At 43.9% G+C, this 22297-nt stretch overlaps 2 protein-coding genes across 5 annotated transcripts in view; one reads left to right on the top strand and one right to left on the bottom strand.

The window, feature by feature from the left end:
• Positions 1–3221: 3221 nt before the first annotated feature.
• The window catches only part of LOC107652143 (zinc finger protein 260-like), an 88634-nt gene continuing 69558 nt past the window's right edge, over positions 3222–22297 (bottom strand). Inside the window, exons 1-5 of one of the 2 annotated variants that reach the window (XM_056820324.1) lie at positions 18195–18414; positions 17372–17496; positions 12906–13032; positions 8921–9016; positions 3222–8090 (exon numbers count right to left, since the gene is read on the bottom strand). In XM_056820324.1, coding sequence (XP_056676302.1) covers positions 6340–8090; positions 8921–9016; positions 12906–13032; positions 17372–17404 — 2007 coding nt within the window. In that variant the 5' untranslated portion in view covers positions 17405–17496; positions 18195–18414 and the 3' untranslated portion in view covers positions 3222–6339. Of the gene's footprint in view, positions 8091–8920; positions 9017–12905; positions 13033–17371; positions 17497–18194; positions 18415–22297 lie in introns of those variants that run through there. The other variant, XM_056820323.1, reaches the window with a different exon arrangement.
• LOC100619051 (zinc finger protein 420-like) overlaps positions 22028–22297 on the top strand; it is a 30041-nt gene continuing 29771 nt past the window's right edge. The window contains exon 1 of one of the 3 annotated variants that reach the window (XM_056820310.1): positions 22028–22215. The gene's annotated coding sequence lies outside the window, so the exon portion shown is untranslated. Of the gene's footprint in view, positions 22272–22297 lie in introns of all 3 variants that reach the window. The other 2 variants (XM_056820309.1, XM_056820311.1) reach the window with 2 other exon arrangements.

Genomic DNA, 22297 nt, shown 5'->3' with positions numbered 1-22297 from the left:
TTTTGGCTCCTAAGAAACGTCTTGAGGCAAAACTTAAATTCAATAGGCTTTAATCACTTCACACTCCAGAACTAGGGTGGCAAAATCCAGGGCATTCCTAGAAATTTCTTAAAGAGTTTCCCAGGTGAGAAATTCCTTCCTCTATTAGCACTCATGTGCCAATGATCATCAGAAATAATGCTCGCAAAACTTAGTTCTCTTCACCTAAAAAGGAAAATTAGTCATCAGTATTCTCTGGTCTTTTAAAACAAAAGCTTCTCTATTGTAATGGCTACACTCTGGAAATTTACCTGAAAATTTACCTTAAAAATTCAAAAAATCAGGTTATAGTTTATGATCTTTTTACTTTTTCAAAAATTCAAACCTGAAACATTTTTTCTCCAAACACAAAGCTTAGCGTTACTAAGGAAAAGCTTAAAAATGACCTTTAACTCTGAATACCTCCAGAATTCCTTTCCTTTTATTTATTTATTAGTTTATTTATTTACTTTGGGATCCAAGTTTGCCTTTCTCTTAGCCTTGCCTCAAATCACTTTGGCCTAAGGCTAAAGCCACTCCTAGAGAGGAAATTTGTTGGTCAGTTTAAAATGTTCAGTTTCCTCATGATTTAAAGCAAAGCCTTTCCCCCAATATTTCTCGTCATTTACAACAATTCAGTGACCAGTCAGGTCTATAGTTGACCATCCTAAAATGAACTTTCTTTACTGCAGAACTCACACCCATGCGTTGCTATTTGAAAACAATTAACAGCTGGAAAAAATGTGAAATTCTAGCACTCAAATAAGCAAGTTAACACCTAGAATAAAATGCATCTTGTTGCCAATATTAACTGCACTTGGTACAAAATATTTCACACATTAACCAGAAGAACTTTGGGAAGAAAAATAAGACCTTAAAGTTAAGAATTTCTGGACCTCCTTTTGCCTCCTGCTGAATGTTCCCATCTCCAGATCGCCAGCTCCAGCCTCCTCTCTTCAGCTTTTGGGAGGAATTCATGGTTAACACAATTTTTAGACATTATTTGCTGATGTTTAAATTTCCAGCATTTGGCATTATTAGTGAAGTCTCTGCCTAAGAAATCCATTAGACATAATATAAGCAAAAGCTCACAGAAAATGGAGAAGAAATCCAGAACTTCAGTTCTTAAGCTTCTATGAGAAGCTCTTTCATAAACATTCCAATTCATGGAGAAACTCTCTATTTTAATCAACTTAAAGCAGTTACTCAGACCCTCAATGGAACACTTGGGCTCTCCAACTCGAGCTTCCCATTCAAAACTTCCAGGTAACCTCTCAGGCCTCTGAACTGCTCTCCTGGCCCTCACCTCTAGCACAGAAACTGTAGCACTCAGACAGGCACCAACACACACACCCCAAATCTAGTTAAGCTCCAAGATTGTAGCCAGGTTGAACTAGACTCCATGTTGTCCAATATGTGTTGGGGCCAGACTCTGCCGTCTTCTCATCTTCTCGTCTTCCCTGCTTCAGGCCCAAACTCTGAAATCGTCCATATTATTAGGTGGTTGCTCAGGCTGCCATCCGTCCGCACCTCCATTTTTGGATCACAGACAGGCTGTTTCCCATGTCCAGTAGAACCCAGGTAGCTCTGGATGATGTGGCTCTCTGTGTACCCCACAGACTCCCACTGAACAATCCCTTAATTAAAGATATTAAAGAGCTAGTCCCTCCCAAATACAGGAGATGTGAGTCATTGACCTAGCCCTCTGCTAACTGGACTCCTGACTCAATCCCAAAAGGGCTGTGTGGGTAACTCAAGGCTGGCATTAGCAGGAGGGCTCAGGCAGCCAGGACTTTGGATCTCGGTGGGACATCCATTAATGTTAACTGGAATAAAACACAGAACTATTAAATAATCAAAATCATTCTTTAATCAAGAGCAAAAGGGGTTTAGTGCTAGGAGGCTTCGATACAGAGCTGCTCACCACACAAAACTCTGGTCGCTCTGGTCACTGAGCCCTTGGAGTGCCAGCATGCTACATAGACTCCAGGGATCAAAAGAATGTGGGGAACCTCTATACCATTTGGGGGATCCTGGGACAAGGAAAGATGATTTACGTTACTATAGCTACAAGGAAACGGGAGTGTTCAAACTAAGCTGACAGGATACAATCAAGCTTGGGAAAGGACTCATAGCTAGAGGTGAGGGTGTAAGAGAAGGGGCTGCTTACCATGGATACTAAAGGATGGCTCCTGCCCAGGTGTGGATCTTCTTGGGAATGGTTCTAATACAATAAGGGGGATTATCTAAGACAAAGAGGGTCCTTAGCATATGCTTATCTCACCCAATTAGGATTGTCATTCCCCTGAGGGTCTCCCACTCACCCTGAAACTGCCAGTCTGGGATTCCCTTCAGGGTACATTCCCATGGGAACAGGGAACAAGTACAAACTCTGGGGCCTCCAACCTATAAGCTAGTCCTGAAACTTGGGGTTCATCAGATCCCACTAGGTCACGTTTGAGATTCCTAGATTCCATGTTGACAGTATCAAAGGTGGGCTGAGAGGTAAGAGTTAGGGGGAGGTGCTAAAGGAGTCAGCATGGCCTGGATCAAGATAAGGAGTAGCTTCATGGCAGGCAAGCTAGGAAGAAGCCAGGGGATCAGTTCTTTTTTTTTTTTTTTTTTAGATTAAAACAACATGTTATTGGCAGTACTTGGCTTGGTTGAACTGTCAGCGTGATATGCCCAGAGTCACAAACTGGATTATTATTTGGAATCCATGCTGCCAATGATTGACTTCAATCCTTTTAGAATTTTAGAGTCAAAAGAGCCAAAGTGGGACCAGGTAAAAGACTTCAATGTCCAGGCTTCCCACAGCCTCTTTAGTCTCCTTGCTTGACATCCAGTGCTCCTTGGGAAATCCTGGTTCATCTGAATCACTTAGTAATTTATACAGTGGCAAACCTGGGTAACTCTATTTGACTTCTTTATAGTCATATTTGCTATAATGGAGGATTATTACTTGTTTATCTGGTCAGAACCTACTGTATTTGTTCCACAAATTCAGAAAAATCCCTAGTCTTTCTTACCTGTTTAGGGCTCCTGCTATGGTTGCTGCTGCTGTGGAAGAGAAACCCCAACTTGGGGGTGTGGAGTTAGAGTCACAGCCCCTGCAGCAGTTATGTGGTACTAAGCCTAGGGCCCAGCAGTAAGCTATAGAAAATAAAAAACTAAAGAACTCCAAAACATTTTCTTTCTTTCTTTTTTAAAATTAATTTATTTAGTAAATTTAGAGCATTATGCCTTGGTTACAATAATCACATTATTTTCCTCCCTCCCCTCCACACACCCCCTTCCCACAGCCAACTCGCGATTTCATTGAGTATTACTTGTGTCCTTGATCAGAACCTATTTCCATGTTCTTGGTGCATGCATTAGGATATTCAAGAGTCTACCTCCTCAGCCATTTCCCCTCGACCCATGTATTCAAGCAATTATTTTTCTTCTGTGTTTCTACTCCCAATTTTTAGTGTGAATGTGGATAGTGTTTTTTCTCGTAGATTCCTCCAAGTTGTTCAGGATCAATGCATTGCCACTAATGAAGAAGTCCATTACATTCAATTGTACCACAGTGTATCATTCTCTGTGTACAATGTTCTCCTGGTTCTGCTCCTCTCACTCTGTATCAATTCCTGGAGGCTGTTCCAGTTCCTATGGAATTCCTCCACTTCATTATTCCTTTGAGCACAATAGTATTCCATCACCAGCACATACCATAAATTGTTCAGCCATTCCCCAGTTGAAGGGCATCCCCTCATTTTCCAATTTTTTGCCACCACAAAGAGTGCAGCTATGAATATTCTTGTAATGTCTTTTTCTTTATTATCTCTTTGGGGTACAAACCCAGCAGTGCTATGGCTGGATCAAAGGGCAGACAGTCTTTAAGTGCCCTTTGGGCATAGTTCCAAATTGCCCTCCAGAGTGGTTGGATCAATTCACAACTCCACCAGCAATGCATTAATGTCCCGACTTTGCACATCCCCTCCAGCATTCATTACTTTCCTTTGCTGTCATGTTAGTCAATCTGATAGGTGTGAGGTGATACCTCAGAGTTGTTTTGATTTGCATCTATCTGATTATCAGAGATTTAGGACACTTTTTCATGTGCTTATTAATAGTTTTGATTTCTTTAACTGAAAATTGCCTATTCAAGTCCCTTGCCCATTTATCAATTGGAGAATGGCTTGATTTTTTGTACAATTGGTCTAGTTCTTTATAAATTTGAGTAGACTTTTGTCAGATTTTTGTTATGAAGATTATTTCCCATTATGTTGCTTCCCTTCTAATTTTGGATGCATTAGTTTTGTTTGTACAAAACCTTTTTAATTTGATGTAATCAAAATTATTGATTTTACATTTTGTGAATTTTTTCTAGCTCTTGCTTGATTTTACAGTTTTTCCTTCCGCAAAGATCAGATATGTATACTATTTTGTGTTCACCTAATTTGCTTATAGTTTCCTTCTTTATATTCAGGTCATTCACCAATTCTAAGTTTATCTTGGTGTGGGGTGTGAGATGTTGATCCAAACCTAATCTCTCCCACACTGTCTTCCAATTTTCCCAGCAGTTTTTGTCAAATAGTGGCTTTTGGTCCCAAAAGCTGGGATCTTTGGGCTTATCATAGATTGACTTGCTGAGGTCATTTACCCCAAGTCTATTCCACTGATCCTCTTTTCTGTCTCTTAGCCAGTACCAAATTGTTTGCTTTATAATATAGTTTGAAATCTGGGACTTAAAATCCTCCTTCCTTCACATCTTTTTTCATGATTTCCCTGGATATCCTTGATCTTTTGTTCTTCCAAATGAGCTTTGTTATAGTTTTTTTCTAATTTAGTAAAAAAGGTTTTTGGTAGTTCAATGGGTATGGCACTAAATAAGTAAATTGTCATTTTTATTATGTTAGCTCGTCCTACCCACGAGCAATGGTTTTCCAATTGTTTAGATCTAGTTTTAATTGTGTGGAGAGTATTATGTAGTTGTGTTCATATAGTTCCTGTGTTTGTCTCGGCAGATAGATTCCTAAGTATTTTATATTGTTGAGGGTGATTTCAAATGGAATTTCTTGTTCTAATTCTTGCTGCTATGTTGAAGATATACAGAAATGCTGATGAGTTATGTGGGTTTATTTTGTAACCTGCAACTTTGCTAAAGTTGTTGATTATTTTGACTTCCAAAACATTTTCAACATTTTCATAAAAAATGTAGACTCGCCTTCTTTTAAGTTTATTTTAAAAGGCAACAAAGCTGGACTTTGGTGTTCAGATTAAATAAGAAATCAATGCAAATCTTGAAATGATGGACTACTGAATTGGAATATAACATTACTTAATTTTGTGCATTAATTTATTATTTACTTTATTTTATTAATTTTCTTTAATTTGATAAATTTTTATTTTCTTTAATTATGTTTACTTTTATTATTTTGCCTTATTTATTTTTTAATTGCCTACATTTATACTGTTAGCCAATAGGTGGCGGTACACTGGCTTGGGGATCCTAGGCAAGGGAGCAGGGTCTCCCAGCACTAGAGGCAGTGCTATGGAGAAAAACCCATACTGGGGATGCCAGGGTGGTGAATGGAGTAGTGGCCTCAGAAAACAGGGGAAAAGAGGAGATATATGCTACTTTCCCGATTACTCCAATTAGCTTGCTATTCTGTCTTTTCCATTAGGGCCCCCTAGCCATGTTCACAGGAAAGTCCAGCCAGCAACAAAACCAGAAGAGAAGAGAGCAAAATCTGCTCTTGCCTCAATTTATCAAACTTTTTCACTTCCCACTTACTTTCACATATCACATCTCAGGAGTCAACTGTGGCTACTTATTTTGCCTGGGCCTCCCAGAGTGGCACTCCAGGGGGCAGTGAAAGATACATCTGCCCTGATCCCTGACTCCTGATTCCTTGAATCTATAGCTGCCTTTTTCCTGCTGCCATTCTATACTCATGGCCCAATTCACTCCATGTTTCCTTCACACAACCGAAGTCTAACCACTTAATCCATAATAAGTTTTTAAAAAAGGATGTGTTGGCTACATTAGAAAAGAGTGAATTGGAGGTGTATATTTATGTACATATAAAAGGCCACAGGGAAGGAGGATTTCTCTATTCTTCATAAGAAGAGATTAGTATCTTCATTCCGAAGCACATCAAACTTTCACTAATTTTCTATTGGACGTTACCAATTAAAGATTACTACTACTCATTAATGTATGCTGAATACAGCATGGTTTTATCCCATACAATAAAGTGTCTCCCCAGTGTGGTTTCTCTCAAGTTTAGCAAGAAATTCCTTCCATGTAAAAGGTTTCCACATTATTTACATTCATAAGGTTTTCTCTCCAGTGTGGATTTTCTGATGTTTAGCAAGAGAGTCCCTACGTGTAAAAGCCTTTCCACATTGTTTACATTCATAAGGTTTCTCTCCAGTGTGGATGCTCTGATGTGCAGCAAGAGACCCCTTCCATGTGAAAGCCTTTCCGCACTGTTTACATTCATAAGGTTTCTCTCCAGTGTGGATGCTCTGATGTGCAGCAAGAGACCCTTTCCATGTGAAAGCCTTTCCGCACTGTTTACATTCATAAGGTTTCTCTCCAGTGTGGATTCTCTGATGTGTAGTAAGATAGCTCATTCGTATGAAAACTTTTCCACACTGTTTACATTCATAAGGTTTCTCTCCAGTATGGATTCTCTGATGTTTAGCAAGAGAGTCCCTACGTGTAAAAGCCTTTCCACAGTGTTGACATACATAAGGTTTCTCTCCTGTGTGGATACTCTGATGTACAGCAAGAGAGACCTTCCAAGTGAAAGCCTTTCCACAGTGTTTACACTCATAAGGTTTCTCTCCAGTGTGAATTGTGTGATGTCTGGCAAGATTGCTCCTCACTGTGAAAGTTTTTCCACACTGTTTACATTCATAAGGTTTCTCTCCTGTATGGATTCTCTGATGTGCAGAAAGATGACCCCTCTGTGTGAAAGACTTTCCACAGTGTTTACATTCATAAGGTTTCTCTCTAGTGTGGATGTTCTGATGTGTAGTGAGATGGCTCCTCCGTATGAAAGCCTTTCCACACTGTTTACATTCATAAGGTTTCCCTCCATTGTGGATTCTCTGATGTTTAGCAAGATGACCCCTCTCTGAAAAAGCCTTTCCACAGTGTTTACATTCATAAGGTTTCTCTCCAGTGTGGATTCTCTGATGTTTAGCAAGAGAGACCTTCCAAGTGAAAGCCTTTCTACAGTGTTTACATTCATATGGTTTCTCTCCAGTGTGGATTCTTTGATGTCTGGCAAGATTGGTCCTCACTGTGAAAGCCTTTCCACACTGTTTACATTCATAAGGTTTCTCTCCAGTGTGGATTCTCTGATGTGCAACAAGATAACTCCTCCGTATGAAAGCCTTTCCACACTGTTTACATTCATAAGGTTTCTCTCCAGTGTGGATGCTCTGATGTGCAACAAGATAGCTCCTTCGTATGAAAGCCTTTCCACACTTTTTACATTCAAAAGGTTTCTCTCCAGTATGGATTGTCTGATGTTTAGCAAAAGAAACCTTCCATGTGAAAGCCTTTCCACAGTGTTTACATTCATAAAGTTTCTCTCTAGTGTGGATTCTCTGATATGCAGCAAGTTCAGAGTTTGTATTGAAAGGCCTCCCACCTTTATCATTCACAGAAGCCATCTTGACATGTTTACTTTTTGGATGTCTAATAAGGTCTGAAATGCAACCAAAGGCCATTCCTTCTATGTTACCTTGATACATGGGCATTTCTGGTTTCTCAGGTGACTGAACAAGTTCTACTTCTTCACGAAAGCATTTCCTATATTTGCTATCCTGACAACGCTCATTTTCTGAGGTCAATTTCATATACTGATTTAGGGCTGCATATTGGCTGAATTTCTCTGCAGTTTCATCAATTTCACAGTCACTCCTTGGATTTTTATTTCCTTTGATAGAGTCGCAGATTTCTCTCAAAATAAAGGCATGGGGACCCTCATTCATGCATCTTTGTGGGCCAGATCCTTCCACAAAAAGGCTCAGCTTTGTAGACATCTCATTTGCTTCAAAATCTAGTGCTAAAGAAAACACAGATATATAAAGATATAAACACAGAAGGAAGTAGGACACACAACAGACATATAAGTTCTTTCCTCTGATGGCAGAAAGTAAACTAATTTTTACTATATTTCCCCAGACAAAAAGGAGTTTTCAAACTGCAACAAGCAGAACTACATTTTGGATAGACCATTTGGCCATATCTGCATGATTTTAGAAAGACTTTCACATAAAATTACGACGAAATCTCACAATGGACATGTGAAACTGGCAGGCCCAATATTCTCATCCTACCTTGGAATTCATATCATTAATAAAGAATGGACTTTCTTAAAATTAGACTAGAACTCAAACCCTGTGCCTGAGCATGATTGCTCTGAAGTATTGGATAGTGTTATTTCATTACACTTTCTATCATTACCAAAAAGTCAATTGTCTATTATTCTTATCATTTTGTGAATCTCAGGTAAGCTTCCAGATACTCTGTTTTCATCATTTTGGATGCATATATCATATGATCATTCTTGATAAATTTTGTATTCTATAAAGAAAAACAACTTTACTCTTTTCTAACTCTCATAAATTTCAAAATGGAATAAAAGTTTTCTTTTCTCCAGAGATGCAGACTGTATGTCATTAAGTGCAGACATACTAAATATCCATCTTATTTTACATACTACCATAAATTATGTCTCATGCCCTATACTGAGTTTAACATCCATTTCTCAGGAAATGAATAGAATGCTTCAGCATTGGTGTGTAGCTCCCAAAGTGTAGTACTCCCTTCACCACAACAAATAAAAGCCTTTTGGGATAATAGCCCTTATACACCTGCTTTCAATTCACTCACCTGGACAGGAGCTCCTTGGGCCTTTTTGCTTTAGCAGCCATGATACTTTCACTTGCTGAAAACAGGAGATAAAATTTTCTCTAGGAACTGGAAGCCCTGGGCATAAGAAAGAGGAAGGAATCAGGAGAGAGAAGTAAAAAATATGGTCCTCTTAAAGGAAAAGGAGCAAGAAAGTAAGGCCTACAGAATGGCTTCTTTTGTATTCACTGCTGGGACATTTGCAGTAGGGTAGAGATCATGGAAATCATTTGCAGTTGGAAATCCCATTTTTATTTACCTCATGTAATAAGAGGCACAATTCATAACCTCCATTATCTAGAAATTAAAGGCAGTTGGTATTGAAAGGAAAAGAGATTAGAACTTGGGAAAAAAGCAAATTTAATTCAGCCACAGAGATGGTAAGTGGGTGCCCTGGACAAGTTATTTCACCTCAGTTGGTCTCAACTATGAGGACAATAAGACTATCAAACTCATAGGGATATTGTGAAATAAATGATAATTATGAACTTATTTACCCAGTAGAAGACAAAGACCAAGTATTTTGAAATGCTTATTCCCTTCCTTTTCATTCCTATCATATGGCCTTGGATTTGAGGGAAGAATGAAGAATAAGGATAAACTTGGGAGACTAAGCAGAATGAGGGACTTGACTTATAGTTTTATACTTTAAAAAAATTTTATTCCCATATTGTTATGGAAATAAGAATACCCTTATCTTACTCTCTACTCGTATATGTCAAATATGTTTCTTGTAAAAAAAATCTCATAGGAGTCATGCTTTTAATTCACTCTACTATCTACTTCTGTTCTATGGGTGAGTTCATCTCTTTTACAATTGCAGTTATGATGACCATCTCTGTATTCCCCTTTATCCGGTTTCCTTCTCTTAAACCTACACTTTCTCCTTTCATTGTCTGTCTACACAATTCTTTAATCACTCACCCCCCCCCCAATTCCCCTCTCTTATATTATTCCCCTCTATACCATCATTCTTCTTATTCCCCTCCTACTATATCATAGGGCCTTTTAAACACGTCCTCTATTCCACCTCCCTTATATTTTCCCCCTCCATCCACCACCTTTCTTTTTCTCCTTTTATAGCTCTATAGAGTAAGATAAGATTCTATACCCCAAAAGTCTGTTATTCCCCATAAGAATGTTTTACTGATTGTCTGTCACCACCCTCATCATCCCTTCCACTATAAGTTTTTCTTCCCATGCCCCTTTTTTGACATAATTTACTCCATGTTACTTTTCTCTTCTCATTTCTGTCAGTGCTATACTGTTTTTCACCTTATTTTTTTATATTTTCCTGAACAGTTTAGTATCACACCCTCTGTCTAGTATACTTCTAACTACTATGAAAAGGAGAGCAATTTTAAGAGTTAACAAATATCATCTTTCCACTAGGCATATAAACAATTTGACCTTCTTGAATCTTGTAAATTTTCTGTTTCTTATTTACCTTTTTATGCTTCTCTTGAATTTGGTATTGGGACATCAAGTTTTCTATTTTGCTCTACTTTTTTCATCAGGAATGCTTGAACATCCCCTTTGTTATTAAATCATGATTTTTCTCACTGAAAGAATATAGTCAGTCTATATCATATCATATCCCTGGAGAACCAAATGGAAGAGACACCATCTTAAGTTTGTGTTTATGTATCTTATGGATGCCCTTGGTTATCTGTTGTCACGTAAACATGCTCATAAAGATGTGGATGGGTATGTTTGTGGTAAAAACTCAGTATGATTGCTTGCTAAACATAGTAAAAACTCAGTTTTCTATAAGAATCATGCCTTCCCTCAATAAAATTGTCATGTGTTACTATGAGTTGTAAGAATTCAAATTGGGATTTTATGATTAAATAAGAGTTATAAAGTACTATGGCGGTGGCAGATTTAATATATTATATCTTAAGTCAAAAATGACTTTTAGCAGTTTTTATTTACAAAGAGGTGGAAAGAGTGAAAGTGGAAAATTTAGATGAAGATACAGATTCTTAACAAGCTTACCAGCCCTAAGAGCTTTTCCAATAAAGTGAAGTCTGGCCAGTAAGAGGCTTTCTCAGGTTTTGATCTATGGGTGGAGTCTTTAGCCAGATGTCCACTAGTGCAGCCACTTCTACTGCCCGAGCCAACAGTGGATCCAGGGAAAGTCTCCTCCAAATGCCAGGATAGGATTCTCAGCCACTCACTCCAAATGCCAGGAAAGGAATGGTGTCCCAGACTTGTTGTTCTCTTTTTATATCCCTTTTCCCACGTCATTTCCCGTCTCTTCACCTCTTCACAGAAACCAAGTGCAACCTTTCAACTTGCCTAGAACTGCCCTGGGGAGGGGGGTGAGGGTAGTGCTTGTGGCCTTTGGGGGTGTGAACTAGAAAGTGACTTGTGAGCTTACTTAGCTAATGGTTAAGTGGGGATACATTAAGTTCTTGATTTGATTAGATAAAAATAGACAAGGGGAGAGTTAATTCTATCTTCACACTGTGTTACTGATACTTTTCACTTTGCCGCCCTTCTTTTCCCACCTAATTTATTTATTTAATTATTTTTGACAATATCTCCATGGTTACATTATCATTATTCTTTTCCTCCCCTCTTCTCTCCCTGCTCACATAGCCAACAAACAATTTCAATAGGTTTTACATGTATCATTGATCAAGACCTATTTCTGTAATATTAATGTTTGCAGTACATTGTTTAATCTAAATCCCCAATCATATCCCCATTGAAACATGTGATTGATCTTAGGTTTTTCTTCTGTGTTTCTGCTCCCGAAGTTCTTTCTCTGGATGTGGATATGTTCTTTCTCATAAGTTCCTCAGAATTGTCCTGGATCATTGCATTGCTGCTAGTAGAGAATTCCATTACATTTGATTGTGCTATAATGTACCAGTCTCTGTGTACAACATTGTCATGGTTCTGTTCCTTTCCCACTGCATCAATTCTTGGAGGTCGTTCCAGTTCACATGGAATTCCTCCAGTTCATTATTCCTTTCAGCACAACAATATTCTATCACCAATTTGTTCAGCCATTCCCCAATCAATGAACGCCCCCCCCCCCATTTTCCAATTTTTTGCCACTATAAAGAGTGAGACTACAAATATTTTTGGACACATATATTTCTTTATTATTTCTTTGGGGTACAAAGCCAGCAATGGTATGTATGACTAGATTTTGGCTACCCTTATGATCCTCTCCACCTTCTTACCCCAACAAAGATTTCACATGACCCTCATGGAACCCCATATATGCAACACCCTGTTTGTATCACTATTCTGTGTGAAGTTTTACTTCCAGTTCCCCCCCTTATCCCTCAAAATACACCCTTTCTGCCTAAGTTTCAAGTTGTTTTCCTCAGCAGAGGCACCTCACTCTTACCCATGTTCCTTCTGTGACTCTAGTCATTTAAAAGCATATTTAAGGTTGCTTTGATGTTCTCAGGGCAGGCCCAGCTTTTGTTTCTGCTATGCTGCCTTCTTGAATTCACCTCTCCCATTAATATTTCATATTATTATTATGAATATCCTTTTTAAAGACCAGACCCAGCCCAACAGGGAAGGGGTTGCCTTGGGAGGTAGAGGGTTCCCCTTCAATGCCCATCTTCAAGGAAAAACTGCTTGGGTATAAACAGAGCATTTGCTCGCAAAATTCAGGTCTAATTAGGGGCTGGACTAGATCTGAGATTAGATTCAGGAATATAAATCTGTTACACTGGTTTAAGTTTTCACCTGAAGCTCTCCAAAACAGAGGAGAAACAATTTTAGGGGCAAGAAAGGAAAATCTCCACCTTTCTATAACATAATTCAAAGACTTTTTTTTTTTTAATATATGAAAAACAGGCTCAAGGACATTCCTGGGCAGAGACCAGAACTTTTTCTTTTTAAATTATTGACAAAGGCTCAAAATTCTGCACATCTGGATTAGAATAAAGACTCTGTTAATGGCAGATTTAGAGTTAACAGAGGAAATGGTCCTTACCCACAGAGAGTAGATTCTGCACATTCTCCAGCATGACCTCCAGGTACAGCTCTTTCTGAGAATGATCCAATTGGCACCATTCTTCCTGACTGAAATCCACAGCCACATCCTTGAATGTTATTGACCCCTAAACCAGCAAAAGTCACAAGATTAGAGCTAAGAATTCAACTGGTACAACCCTCATCAACTGTCCAGAGGAAACTGAAGCACACAAGGGAATTTACCCAAACTCCTAACCTTGATGGGTGTCAGAGCCAGCACTGCAGAGCAGTCATTCAGAACCCAATGGAATATTGACAAAAGCATTTTGTGTGTGAAGTGAGAATCATGTTGTGAAGAGTAAAACTGGAGAAGTGCGTTGTTACTCTGAAATGCTTTTCCCTGTACAATCAAGGAGATGGGAAGTGCTCACTGAGGGAAGTATGAGAGAAAGAGAGAAGGTAATCTGAAATTCCTTCTCATCACAAGTTTCAGAGTTGATCTAGTAAAAATACTTTTTTGAAGAGTTTCAGAGAAGGTAGCATGTACTGTGTATTCTTGGGGGGCGGGGTGGGGTGGGAGAGAGGGCAGCGGAATTACCAGTGATCAACTAGGAGAAAACAAAGAAAAAGGAATTCTGTACTTCATTTCCTAAAAGGATAAAATACTCTTATTTAGACAAAAGCATAAAGTGGATTCCAAATGGGTGTGAACTTCCTCCCTTCCTGGACCGTGTCAGGGCCCTACATCTTGATCCTGCTGTTTGAGCCAACCAAGGGCTCTGGAATTTATAAGAACCTGGCCCTGTGGACATTACTAACCCCACTGTATCTTCTACTAGTTTAGTTAGTTAAGGCTTATTTAGAAAGTCTAAGAATTAATACCTGGGTGGGTTAATAGTAGTAAGTAATCTCCTAATCCTCTTCCAATTCCCTTATCCCCGTTTAGTTAAATAAACTCTTTTTATATATTGTTAGTGTGATCTGTATTTCACAAAATCCAAGATTTAAATTTTGTTCGAGATAGATCTTCGGAGAAGAAGCCTGCTAACTAACTGAATCCAGAGAATGAACTGTTTGCAGAAAGATATCTAAACCTTTTCACTACAGGAAGATCGAGAATGAACCTTGGGGTGTAGTTGATTGAACATTTTTTTGAATGTACACTCTTATGCCAAAGGGGACTGCCCCCTAATTGGCTTTTGTCAATGCGCCCAGCAAAACATTGGTTTGCTGTCTTTCTTTCTCCTCTATTTCCCCATATCTACAACTATTATAGTTTTCCTCTTAGTGGGTAAAAATTTTGTATACACTTACAGTTAGAATTTTTGGGGGTGCAGTACGCTTATGTTTAGTGATCAATTGGGGAGACTAGTCCCCCAATCATCATCAGGGGGGATTGTGAATTTTAAAAATCTCCATCTTGGTCTAGCACCCAAAAATTGTGCACACCCACACTACACGGGCATGTGCTAGTCAAGGACAAATCAGAAATAACTAACTGCCCACCTGGGCTGTCCTAAGCCAAGCTTGAGCCACCATTGGCACTTGTGAGGCACAGGAAGTGATGGAGAAAGCAGCCTCTGGAATTTGCTCACTTCCTATGGACAGGGCTAGGTGGAGGCCCGCAGACAGCTTCCCTTCAGATCGGTCACATGAGTCACAAGGACTGTTTCCTTCTCTACCTTGGCCCCTTTGGGCCTAACTCCCTCTGGCTCCCTGCTAGAGGTTGAGTAAACCCTTTCCCTTTTCTCCTCTCTACTTCTCTCCCTCTCCTTTTTCTTACTCCCATTGTGATTAAACCACCATAAATTCCATCCTGACTTGAGTGTTTCATTTTAGGAATTTCATAAGTAAATTCCTTGGTGGCCACAGTTTTAATATAACAATCTTAAAGGTGAAATTTTCACTACAACAGATCCCATCTGTTAACCTTCCCTAAAACTTCCCTATTACATTACTAATCTTTTCTTCATAATTTCGAGGGAGTCAAGTGCACAGTCACAGAGGGAGGACCACAGGGGTGGTCTTTTGCTGCCAACAGAATTGGGTGGACTCTTGTCTATATCCAGATGCTTTCTACTCCTTCTCAGAGGAGAAATTTTCTATAGGAGGTCTGGTGGACCTCATCCAAATGTGTCAAGTGTTTTGTTTTTTATGAGCTTTAGAAATCATTTGCCTTTGAGGGAAATTTAAAGTTGTTCATTTGCTAAAATTGCCTCCGTGCCTCAAAAGAAGTCTGTAAATTTCACATTCTTCAGCTAACTAGCTATTCCAAAGGATTAGTCTTTCTTAAGAAGAAAATCTCAATTAAGGACTTAGATTTTGATAATATAGATCTGAACCACAGGTTACATATATATTTATACTTTCATATTTTTAAAAACGATAAGCTAGCTTTATGATCCAGTACTGTTAGAAATAGGTTGTATATAAATTTCTAAGTAAATATCTTAAGGAATAGGAAAGAAACCTTAAAGGAATCTCTGCTACTGAGCTATGAAGCTCATAATAAATTTCTGAGACATGAAACAACTGTTTTGGTCAAATACTTCACTTAAAGTGAATAAGCGTTAAAATCTGGGGCTGAATTCCTTGAAATGTCCTCCCACATGGGCTAAAACCACAAAAGCCCAGCATCTTTCTCAAGTTCTATATGCCAAAAGACAAAACCTATATTCAGTTTTTAAGTGTAAGTTAAAAAGAAATAATCCTCTAAATAGTTACCCCCCCCAATAAAGAATGGATAAAATGGCACCAGATGATCAACTTTAGTGATGTTGTCCAAACGTGTTTTTGTTCAAAGCTTCTCTCTTTGTTTTGTATATCCTGAAAGGGAACTTAAGAGAGTCCTAACAGGTGAAAGTAATAGCAGTGCTAGTGATAGCTTAGTAAATACTGCTTGGTACCAGCATGGTTTAGTACATCTGTCTTATTCATTAGTCTTCGCATCTTTTTGGTCTCATTAGCCAAACCGTAAGAATGAAGAAGAACAGTAAGAAGAATACCTAATGATTGGGGTTATAAACCCTAAATGATCACCCCAGTGCAATTATCAATAATACAGAAATAGGCCTTGACCAAAGACACATGTAAAACCCAGTGGAATATGGGAAGGGGTTGGGGGAGGGATGGAAAGAATATGATTTTTGACATTATTTTTTTATTTGGTCACTTTCAAACATTATTCCTTGGTTACAAAAATCATTTTCCAAACATGATTTTTTGTAATCCTGGAAAAATGCTCTAAATGAATCAAAATAAAATAAAAAAAATAATATCTACTGACCACATTAAAAAAGATTTGAAACATGGAAAATACATAAAATTAAATTGAAACGAATCGGATGGCTAGGACAGAAATGCTTAATTTCTCCATTTCTAAAGGGTGTTTATTTCAAAGCTAAAATGTGTGTTTGCTGTTTGGAAGTAACTTCTTCATTTTTAATTGCGCTAAAATTTAAAAATGTCCAGCTTCTAAAAATGAAATCTGGATGTTATAATTGCAAATTGTCCATCAGATTATTTATTTGTTACTTATTTTTTGATCCCTTCCATCTTTGGTTCCAAGGCAGATAAGGAGTATGGGCTAAGCAATGGGGGTTAAGTGCCTTGTCCAGGGTCACACTGAGAGCAGATTTGAGCCTAGGACCTCCTGCTCTAGGCCTGGTTCTCCATTCCTGAGTGTGGGCACGCCGTGTGTCGTGCTGTCATTATACAAGTTTCAATCGTGTCAGGTCACGTGGCAGCCTTGGTCCCCGTCTTGTCGCGAGCCTTCGGAAGGGTTCTGCTTCTACATGTTGCGGTACTAATCATTCCGGGTACGATTCACTGCCCGTAACCGGGGCTGCCTACTTGGCGCTGGCCTCAAAGGCCCCGCATCAGCGTTCTTCATAGCTCCAAACACAAGAAAGGGTCGATCTTCCGGCGGTAAAACATCCGCCTTTTACATCCGGCTCCTCTCGCGGCTCCCTCCGGGCTTAAAACGACTCTGCACAGTTTGGTCTCCCCTCGGAGCCCGGATGAAGATCCCTCCCCCACTGCGGTCCGATTTCCTTCCCGGTGTGGCCCGTCATTCCAAACAGTCACTCTAGGCCGGCCCTGCCCGCCGCGCCCAGCCCTTCCCTTGGCCTAAAAACGCTCCTTTTCCCGGCTGGGCCTCCCCTGATCTCCCCCAAACTCCTTCCGAAGCCCCCTGGCAGGCCTGACTGAGCCGCCCAAGCAGAGCCATCCCTGGAGCTGGGGGACCCCCGGCCACCCCGCTGAGGGAGGGGGTCAGGGGGGGGGGGAGGAGGAAGGAATGGCAGCGCCTGGGCCTGTCTGGTGGAAGCTGGGCGGCTCCGAGAACACGGCGGATGGGGGGCAGCCAGGGCGGCCCCTGGAGCTCCCCCTGAGCACAAGCAGTGACGGCGCCCCTGGAGGCCTGGCAGGGACCCAGCTCTGAGTTCTGCGGGATTCCAGCCTGGCCCGGGGAGGGGCTGCACTCACCTGGGAGGGGGGCCTCGGGGTCCCGGGGGCCATTCCTCTGGCTGTGGGCTCTCTGCGGGGCCACCCTGGGGTCCTTCAGGGGGTGGCAGCCCCGTGGGGGGGGGGGAGACTTCCTCTGTGTGTGCCTGGGGGAAGGAGAGAGGGGGAGGGTCAGAGGGGCTCCCAGGCCTTCCCTGGACTCAGGGGGGCACAGGGAGCCTCAGGCTGGGAAGGGCCTCGGACTGGCCAGGAAGAAGCCCCGCCCCCTCTGCCGCCATCTTTGGCTTCATTCCATGCAGAAGCTGCACTGGGTGGAGGGAGGGAGCCTGCTGGGGGGAGGGGTCACTGGGGAATGGGGGAGGAGGCGGGCATCAGGTGGGGGCTGGGAGAGCGAGCTAGCATTTCCTCAGTGCCCACGATCAGGCTCCTCTAATGGCATGTGGGCCCGGGCACTCCCCACCCTGCTGCCCCCCGACCGGGATCACGTGGGCTATTTCTTCCGTAGGCCTGTTTGGACTTGGACGTTCCTCTGGGGAAGGGCCCGGACCAGCCCCTCCCCCATCCTGTGACTGCACCCCTCCCCCAGCTACCTTCAGGCTCCGGGGCTGGCCGCCCCTTCTCTGTCCTAGGGGAGGAAAAAGCCCCGCCATGGCTCCGGGTCCAGACTGAGCCGCCCCGGCCTGAACTGGGCACCTCAGTTTACCCCTTTTCTGGGGGCCTTTAAAGTGAGGGACAGACCCTGGGGCAGCCCCTCCCCCACCACAAGCAAATGCTCGGGCCCCAGGGCTCCTGCCCCGCCTCCCTTTTGCACATGCGCACACGCTCCCCCTCACCCCCCACTCACAAGCTAAGAATTCTGGAAGCGGACTATTCAGGTTTCTTCATCCCCACAGGAGCTCGGGAGCAGAATGTCTTAGCTGACAGGTGGGGAGCTCGGGCCGCACCTGCGCACTGACTCCCTCCCCTCCCCCTGTTCCCCAGAAAAGATCCAAGAACCACAACTTTGAGCCTTCCAGGAGCTGAGATTGCCCAGGAGAGATTCCCAGAATGCCTTGGGGTACCACGAAAGAAGGGGCCGTGATTTGTGTGACGTTAGACTCTAGGCATTCTGGGAAGTGGAGTCCTGCAGGGGTGTAGAGGCTTGGTGGGGGGAGGGTTTATAAAGGAATTGTTCCCCACCTTGGGGGGCTGCCTCCTTCTTCCCCAACCCCCATTTCCCCTTCCTGCCGGGCCAACTGCTTCTTCCTTAGACCAGAAGGTGCCTCAGGATTCAGCCTGGCACACAGCAGGTGCCTAATAATTGTCTATTGACTGACTGACTGATCAATCCATGGATCTCTGCTCCCCAGGGCCCGGGGAGGGGATGTTGGTGTGGGCATTGTGCCCTCAAAACTGTAGAAATGTTTCAGGCAAACTGTAAGCAGGGAAATCCTTTGCTCCCTTCTGTCCTTGAGACTCCTAACCCAGAGCATCTGACAACAACGCTGAGGGGGTTCTCCTCCTTGGATTGTCTTTTGTCTTTTTTTACCTTCCGTCTTGGAGTCAATACTGTGTATTGGTTCCAAGGCAGAAGAGTGGTAAGGACTAGGCAATGAGGGTCAAGTGACTTGCCCAGGGTCACACAGCTGGGAAGTGTCTGAGAGCATATAGGCCTGGCTCTCCATCCACTGAGCTATCCAGCTGTCCCCTGGAATGTCCTTTAGATGGACAGAGAGACATGTCCCTCCCCAATGTCACCAAGCAGCATTCAGACATCTGTCTCTCCTCCTAGCCAGGAGGGTCACCCCATGCCTTCAGGCAGCCCTCCCCCCTGCCCCTGCCTCTGGGCACCCCGTTGGGGAGTCACATCCTCAGTGTTCTAAAGAGTATAAAGAGCCCAGAACTGATGTGATCTAGGACCAGCTTCCCACCTATACTGCCCTCCTGGCCACATTCAACATGACCTTCTGAATTAATAAATTTCTCTTTATTTTTAAGCTGAGATCCAGTCTTGCATTCTTGCAAAGGGTACCCTTCCCAAACCCCAGGGGTTCACCTCTAGAGTACCCCACAAAGGTGTTAGGATCCTCCCTTCTGACACAGAAGGAAACTGAGGTGTAACAGGTAAATTTAGGGGTTATTGACTGAATATATTATACTAGTGGTCACCAGGGATTAATTCAAATCCCAATAAAAATACTCAAGTCAGTTTGGGAATTTTATGGTGGTTTAATTTATATAGAGGGAAGGAAGTAAGAAGAGAGAGGGAAAGGGGTATAAGATTTCTCTGGCCTAGCTTAAGCCAAGGGAAGTTGAGAGAACTCAGCCATGAGGCCTCCTCAGAAGATTAGGGGCTTCCTAAGAGGATAGTGTTTGGAAGGTAAAGGAAAAAGGAATCAGCCTAAACTCACTCACCTAGCATGCTCATGCCAAGACACTAAGCCAAACGCCACCCAGCACTCTCCACGTTGCCGACAGAGATCAACGTCTCTAGGAGCCAGAGCCAGAGCAAGAGCCACATCTTTGTGAGAGGACCAGAAACACAAAAGGGCTGGGAGAGAGGAAGTGACGCAAAACATATAGACCAGTTTTTACATCACTTCGTATGTCTCACATGTACCAATGGTAGCTTAAGCTTGACTTAGGACAGCCCAGGGGGTCTGTCAGTAGTTTCCTATTTGTCACTTGCTAGCACATGTCTGTCATAGGCCATCCTCCTCAACACTTAATCCTTAAGTAGGGGTGTAGACATTCCTGGTTGCTAAACTAAACAGTGTGGAGTAAATCTAAAATTCATAGAGGCAGAGAGCAGTGGCTGACACTCTAGGCCCCCCTCCCAGGTTCTGGTCCTCTAGGGATCTCTGAACATCCTGCTGCTCCTTCTGCTTTGGGGGGACCCCAGGGCTCACCAAAGGTGGGGCCAATGCTCTTCCCCAAGTGGAGGAATTGGGTGACTCAGGGGCTGCCCTCCTGGGCCTGAAAACCCCAAGATTTTGACTCAAACATGGCCTTAGACACTGCCCAGCTGGGGGAGCCTGGCCAAGGTCCTTTCCCAGTCTTTACCTCAGTTTCCCCCACTGTGGAAACCAGAGAATAAGAGCCTGAGCCTGGGGGCTTTGGGGAAGGTGGTAGAGAGGATCTGGAGGGAAACAGACCAGCTTCCTCTGGGTCTCCTGGGCATCTGGGTCATCTGGGGGAGGCCCAGGAACCCCCTCCTGCCCTTTGGGAGACCACAGAAGGCAGCAGCAGCCACTGAGCCCAGACTCTGAACCCTGATGGACCGAGGACAGTCTGGGGGTGTCTCTGTGTCTATCTGCAGGGCTGCTGGGCTCAGGCTGCTCAGGTCTGGTTGCCTCTTCCCCCCCCACCCCCCCTCTTTGGGGCTTTCTGGGCAGAGGCTGGATGGCTTTGTCCTCGCCTCCTGCAGCCCATTGGACAGGGGAGGAAATTGAGACACACAGGCTAAAGTGACTTGTCCAGGGTCCTGCAGGGGGAGATCTCAGGCTTCCCTGACTCCAGGCCCTGAGCTCTAGCAGGCCCTGAGGTGCTAAAGGCCCTGGAAGGGCTTCTCTCCCTGGAGGATTCTTCCCTTGCTGGCCTCAGGCCCGGGGCTGCTGTCTCTGGGGCTCAGGAGGGGAGAACACACAGGCCTGGGCTGGGCATGGCCTGCCCTCCCCTGGGATGGGGGTGTTGGGGGGCCCCCCAGGCCCTTCCCTGGACTCCAGCCTCTCCTTCCAGAGCCCCAAGATGGGGTTTCCTACCTGCCCCTCCCCCCAGTCCCCACCCTGCTGTCTTCTGGCTCCCTGTTCTGGCCTACACCATTGCTTCCCCCCCCCCCCCCCCCCCCCCCCCCCCCCCGGGGAATCCTTGTGACCAGCCCAGGCCATGCAGGCCTTGCTTCCTCCCAGGGGAACTCGACTTCCGGAAGCCTCCACAGCACCCAGGAGGGAGCTGGGAGAGCCGGCTCCACCCAACAGACCCTCTCCAGATTTTGGGGCTTCTCTTCTGGGACCGAGGCCTCTCCCAGCCCCTTTGCCGGGCCCCTGCGGCGCCCGTCCCCGCTTTCTCTGCTCCTCCCTCAGGCGGCCCAAGCTCTTCCGTTCCAGGGACATCCCCAGGCACCGGCTCCCCCCAGCCCCACGGTGTTCCCAGGCTCCGAGGCTGCCTCTGTGGGGGCCTCCCTCGGCCTGTCCCGGGGCCTGCCTTGGTGGCTCTGTTCTTCTGGGGGCCGGGCCTGGGGGGCCTGCAGGAAAGAGCTCCTCCTGGGCTCCTGGGGGCTGGCAGGCCTCGGAGGGCCCTGGGGACAGGGTTGGCTCTTCCTTTGGGGAGCTCCTCAGGGCCCACCTAAACAGAAGAAGCAGCAGGACTTTCAGAGAGAGCCTTGGAGGAGGGGAACCAGGGAAGGGGCGGGGTCTGGGCCTGGGGCTGGACTGTCAGCTGCTGCCCTCTGCCTCGGTTTCTTTTTCTGTCAGAAGGGAGGATTCTAGAGCCACCTTCTCAGGCCCTGGGGAGCAGAGATCCATGGATTGATGAGTCAGTCAATCAATGGGCACTAATTAGGCACCTGCTGTGTGCCAGGTCTTAGCTTGAAGCAGCTTCTGGTCTAAGGAATAAGCAGCTGGCAGGGCCAGAACCGGAAATGGGGGTGGGGGCAGAAGGCTGCCGTAGGGTGGGGAACAATTCCTATATGCCCCTCCCCCACCAAGCCTCTCTACCCAGGAGCCCAGGCAGGAGGACTCCATTTCCCAGAATGCTTGCCATGACATCATGCAAGTCTTGGGTTCCTCCGTGGAGGACTCCATTTCCCAGAATGCCGGTTCCCTGACTCCAACCGAGCCTTCGCTCCTCCCCACTATGGAAGCCTCGGGGCATGCTGGGAATCGCTTGTGAGTGGTCTCAGCTGTTGGAAGGTTCACTGCTGTGCTTCTTGGAACTTTGCTGGGTGAGAGGGGGCGGGGCGGGGCGGGG

Source organism: Monodelphis domestica, chromosome 3 (genome assembly GCF_027887165.1).
Source record: "Monodelphis domestica isolate mMonDom1 chromosome 3, mMonDom1.pri, whole genome shotgun sequence".
NCBI classification, from domain to species: domain Eukaryota; kingdom Metazoa; phylum Chordata; class Mammalia; order Didelphimorphia; family Didelphidae; genus Monodelphis; species Monodelphis domestica.
Note: the sequence above shows the minus strand (reverse complement) of the source record. Positions and strands in the feature narration are given on the sequence as shown.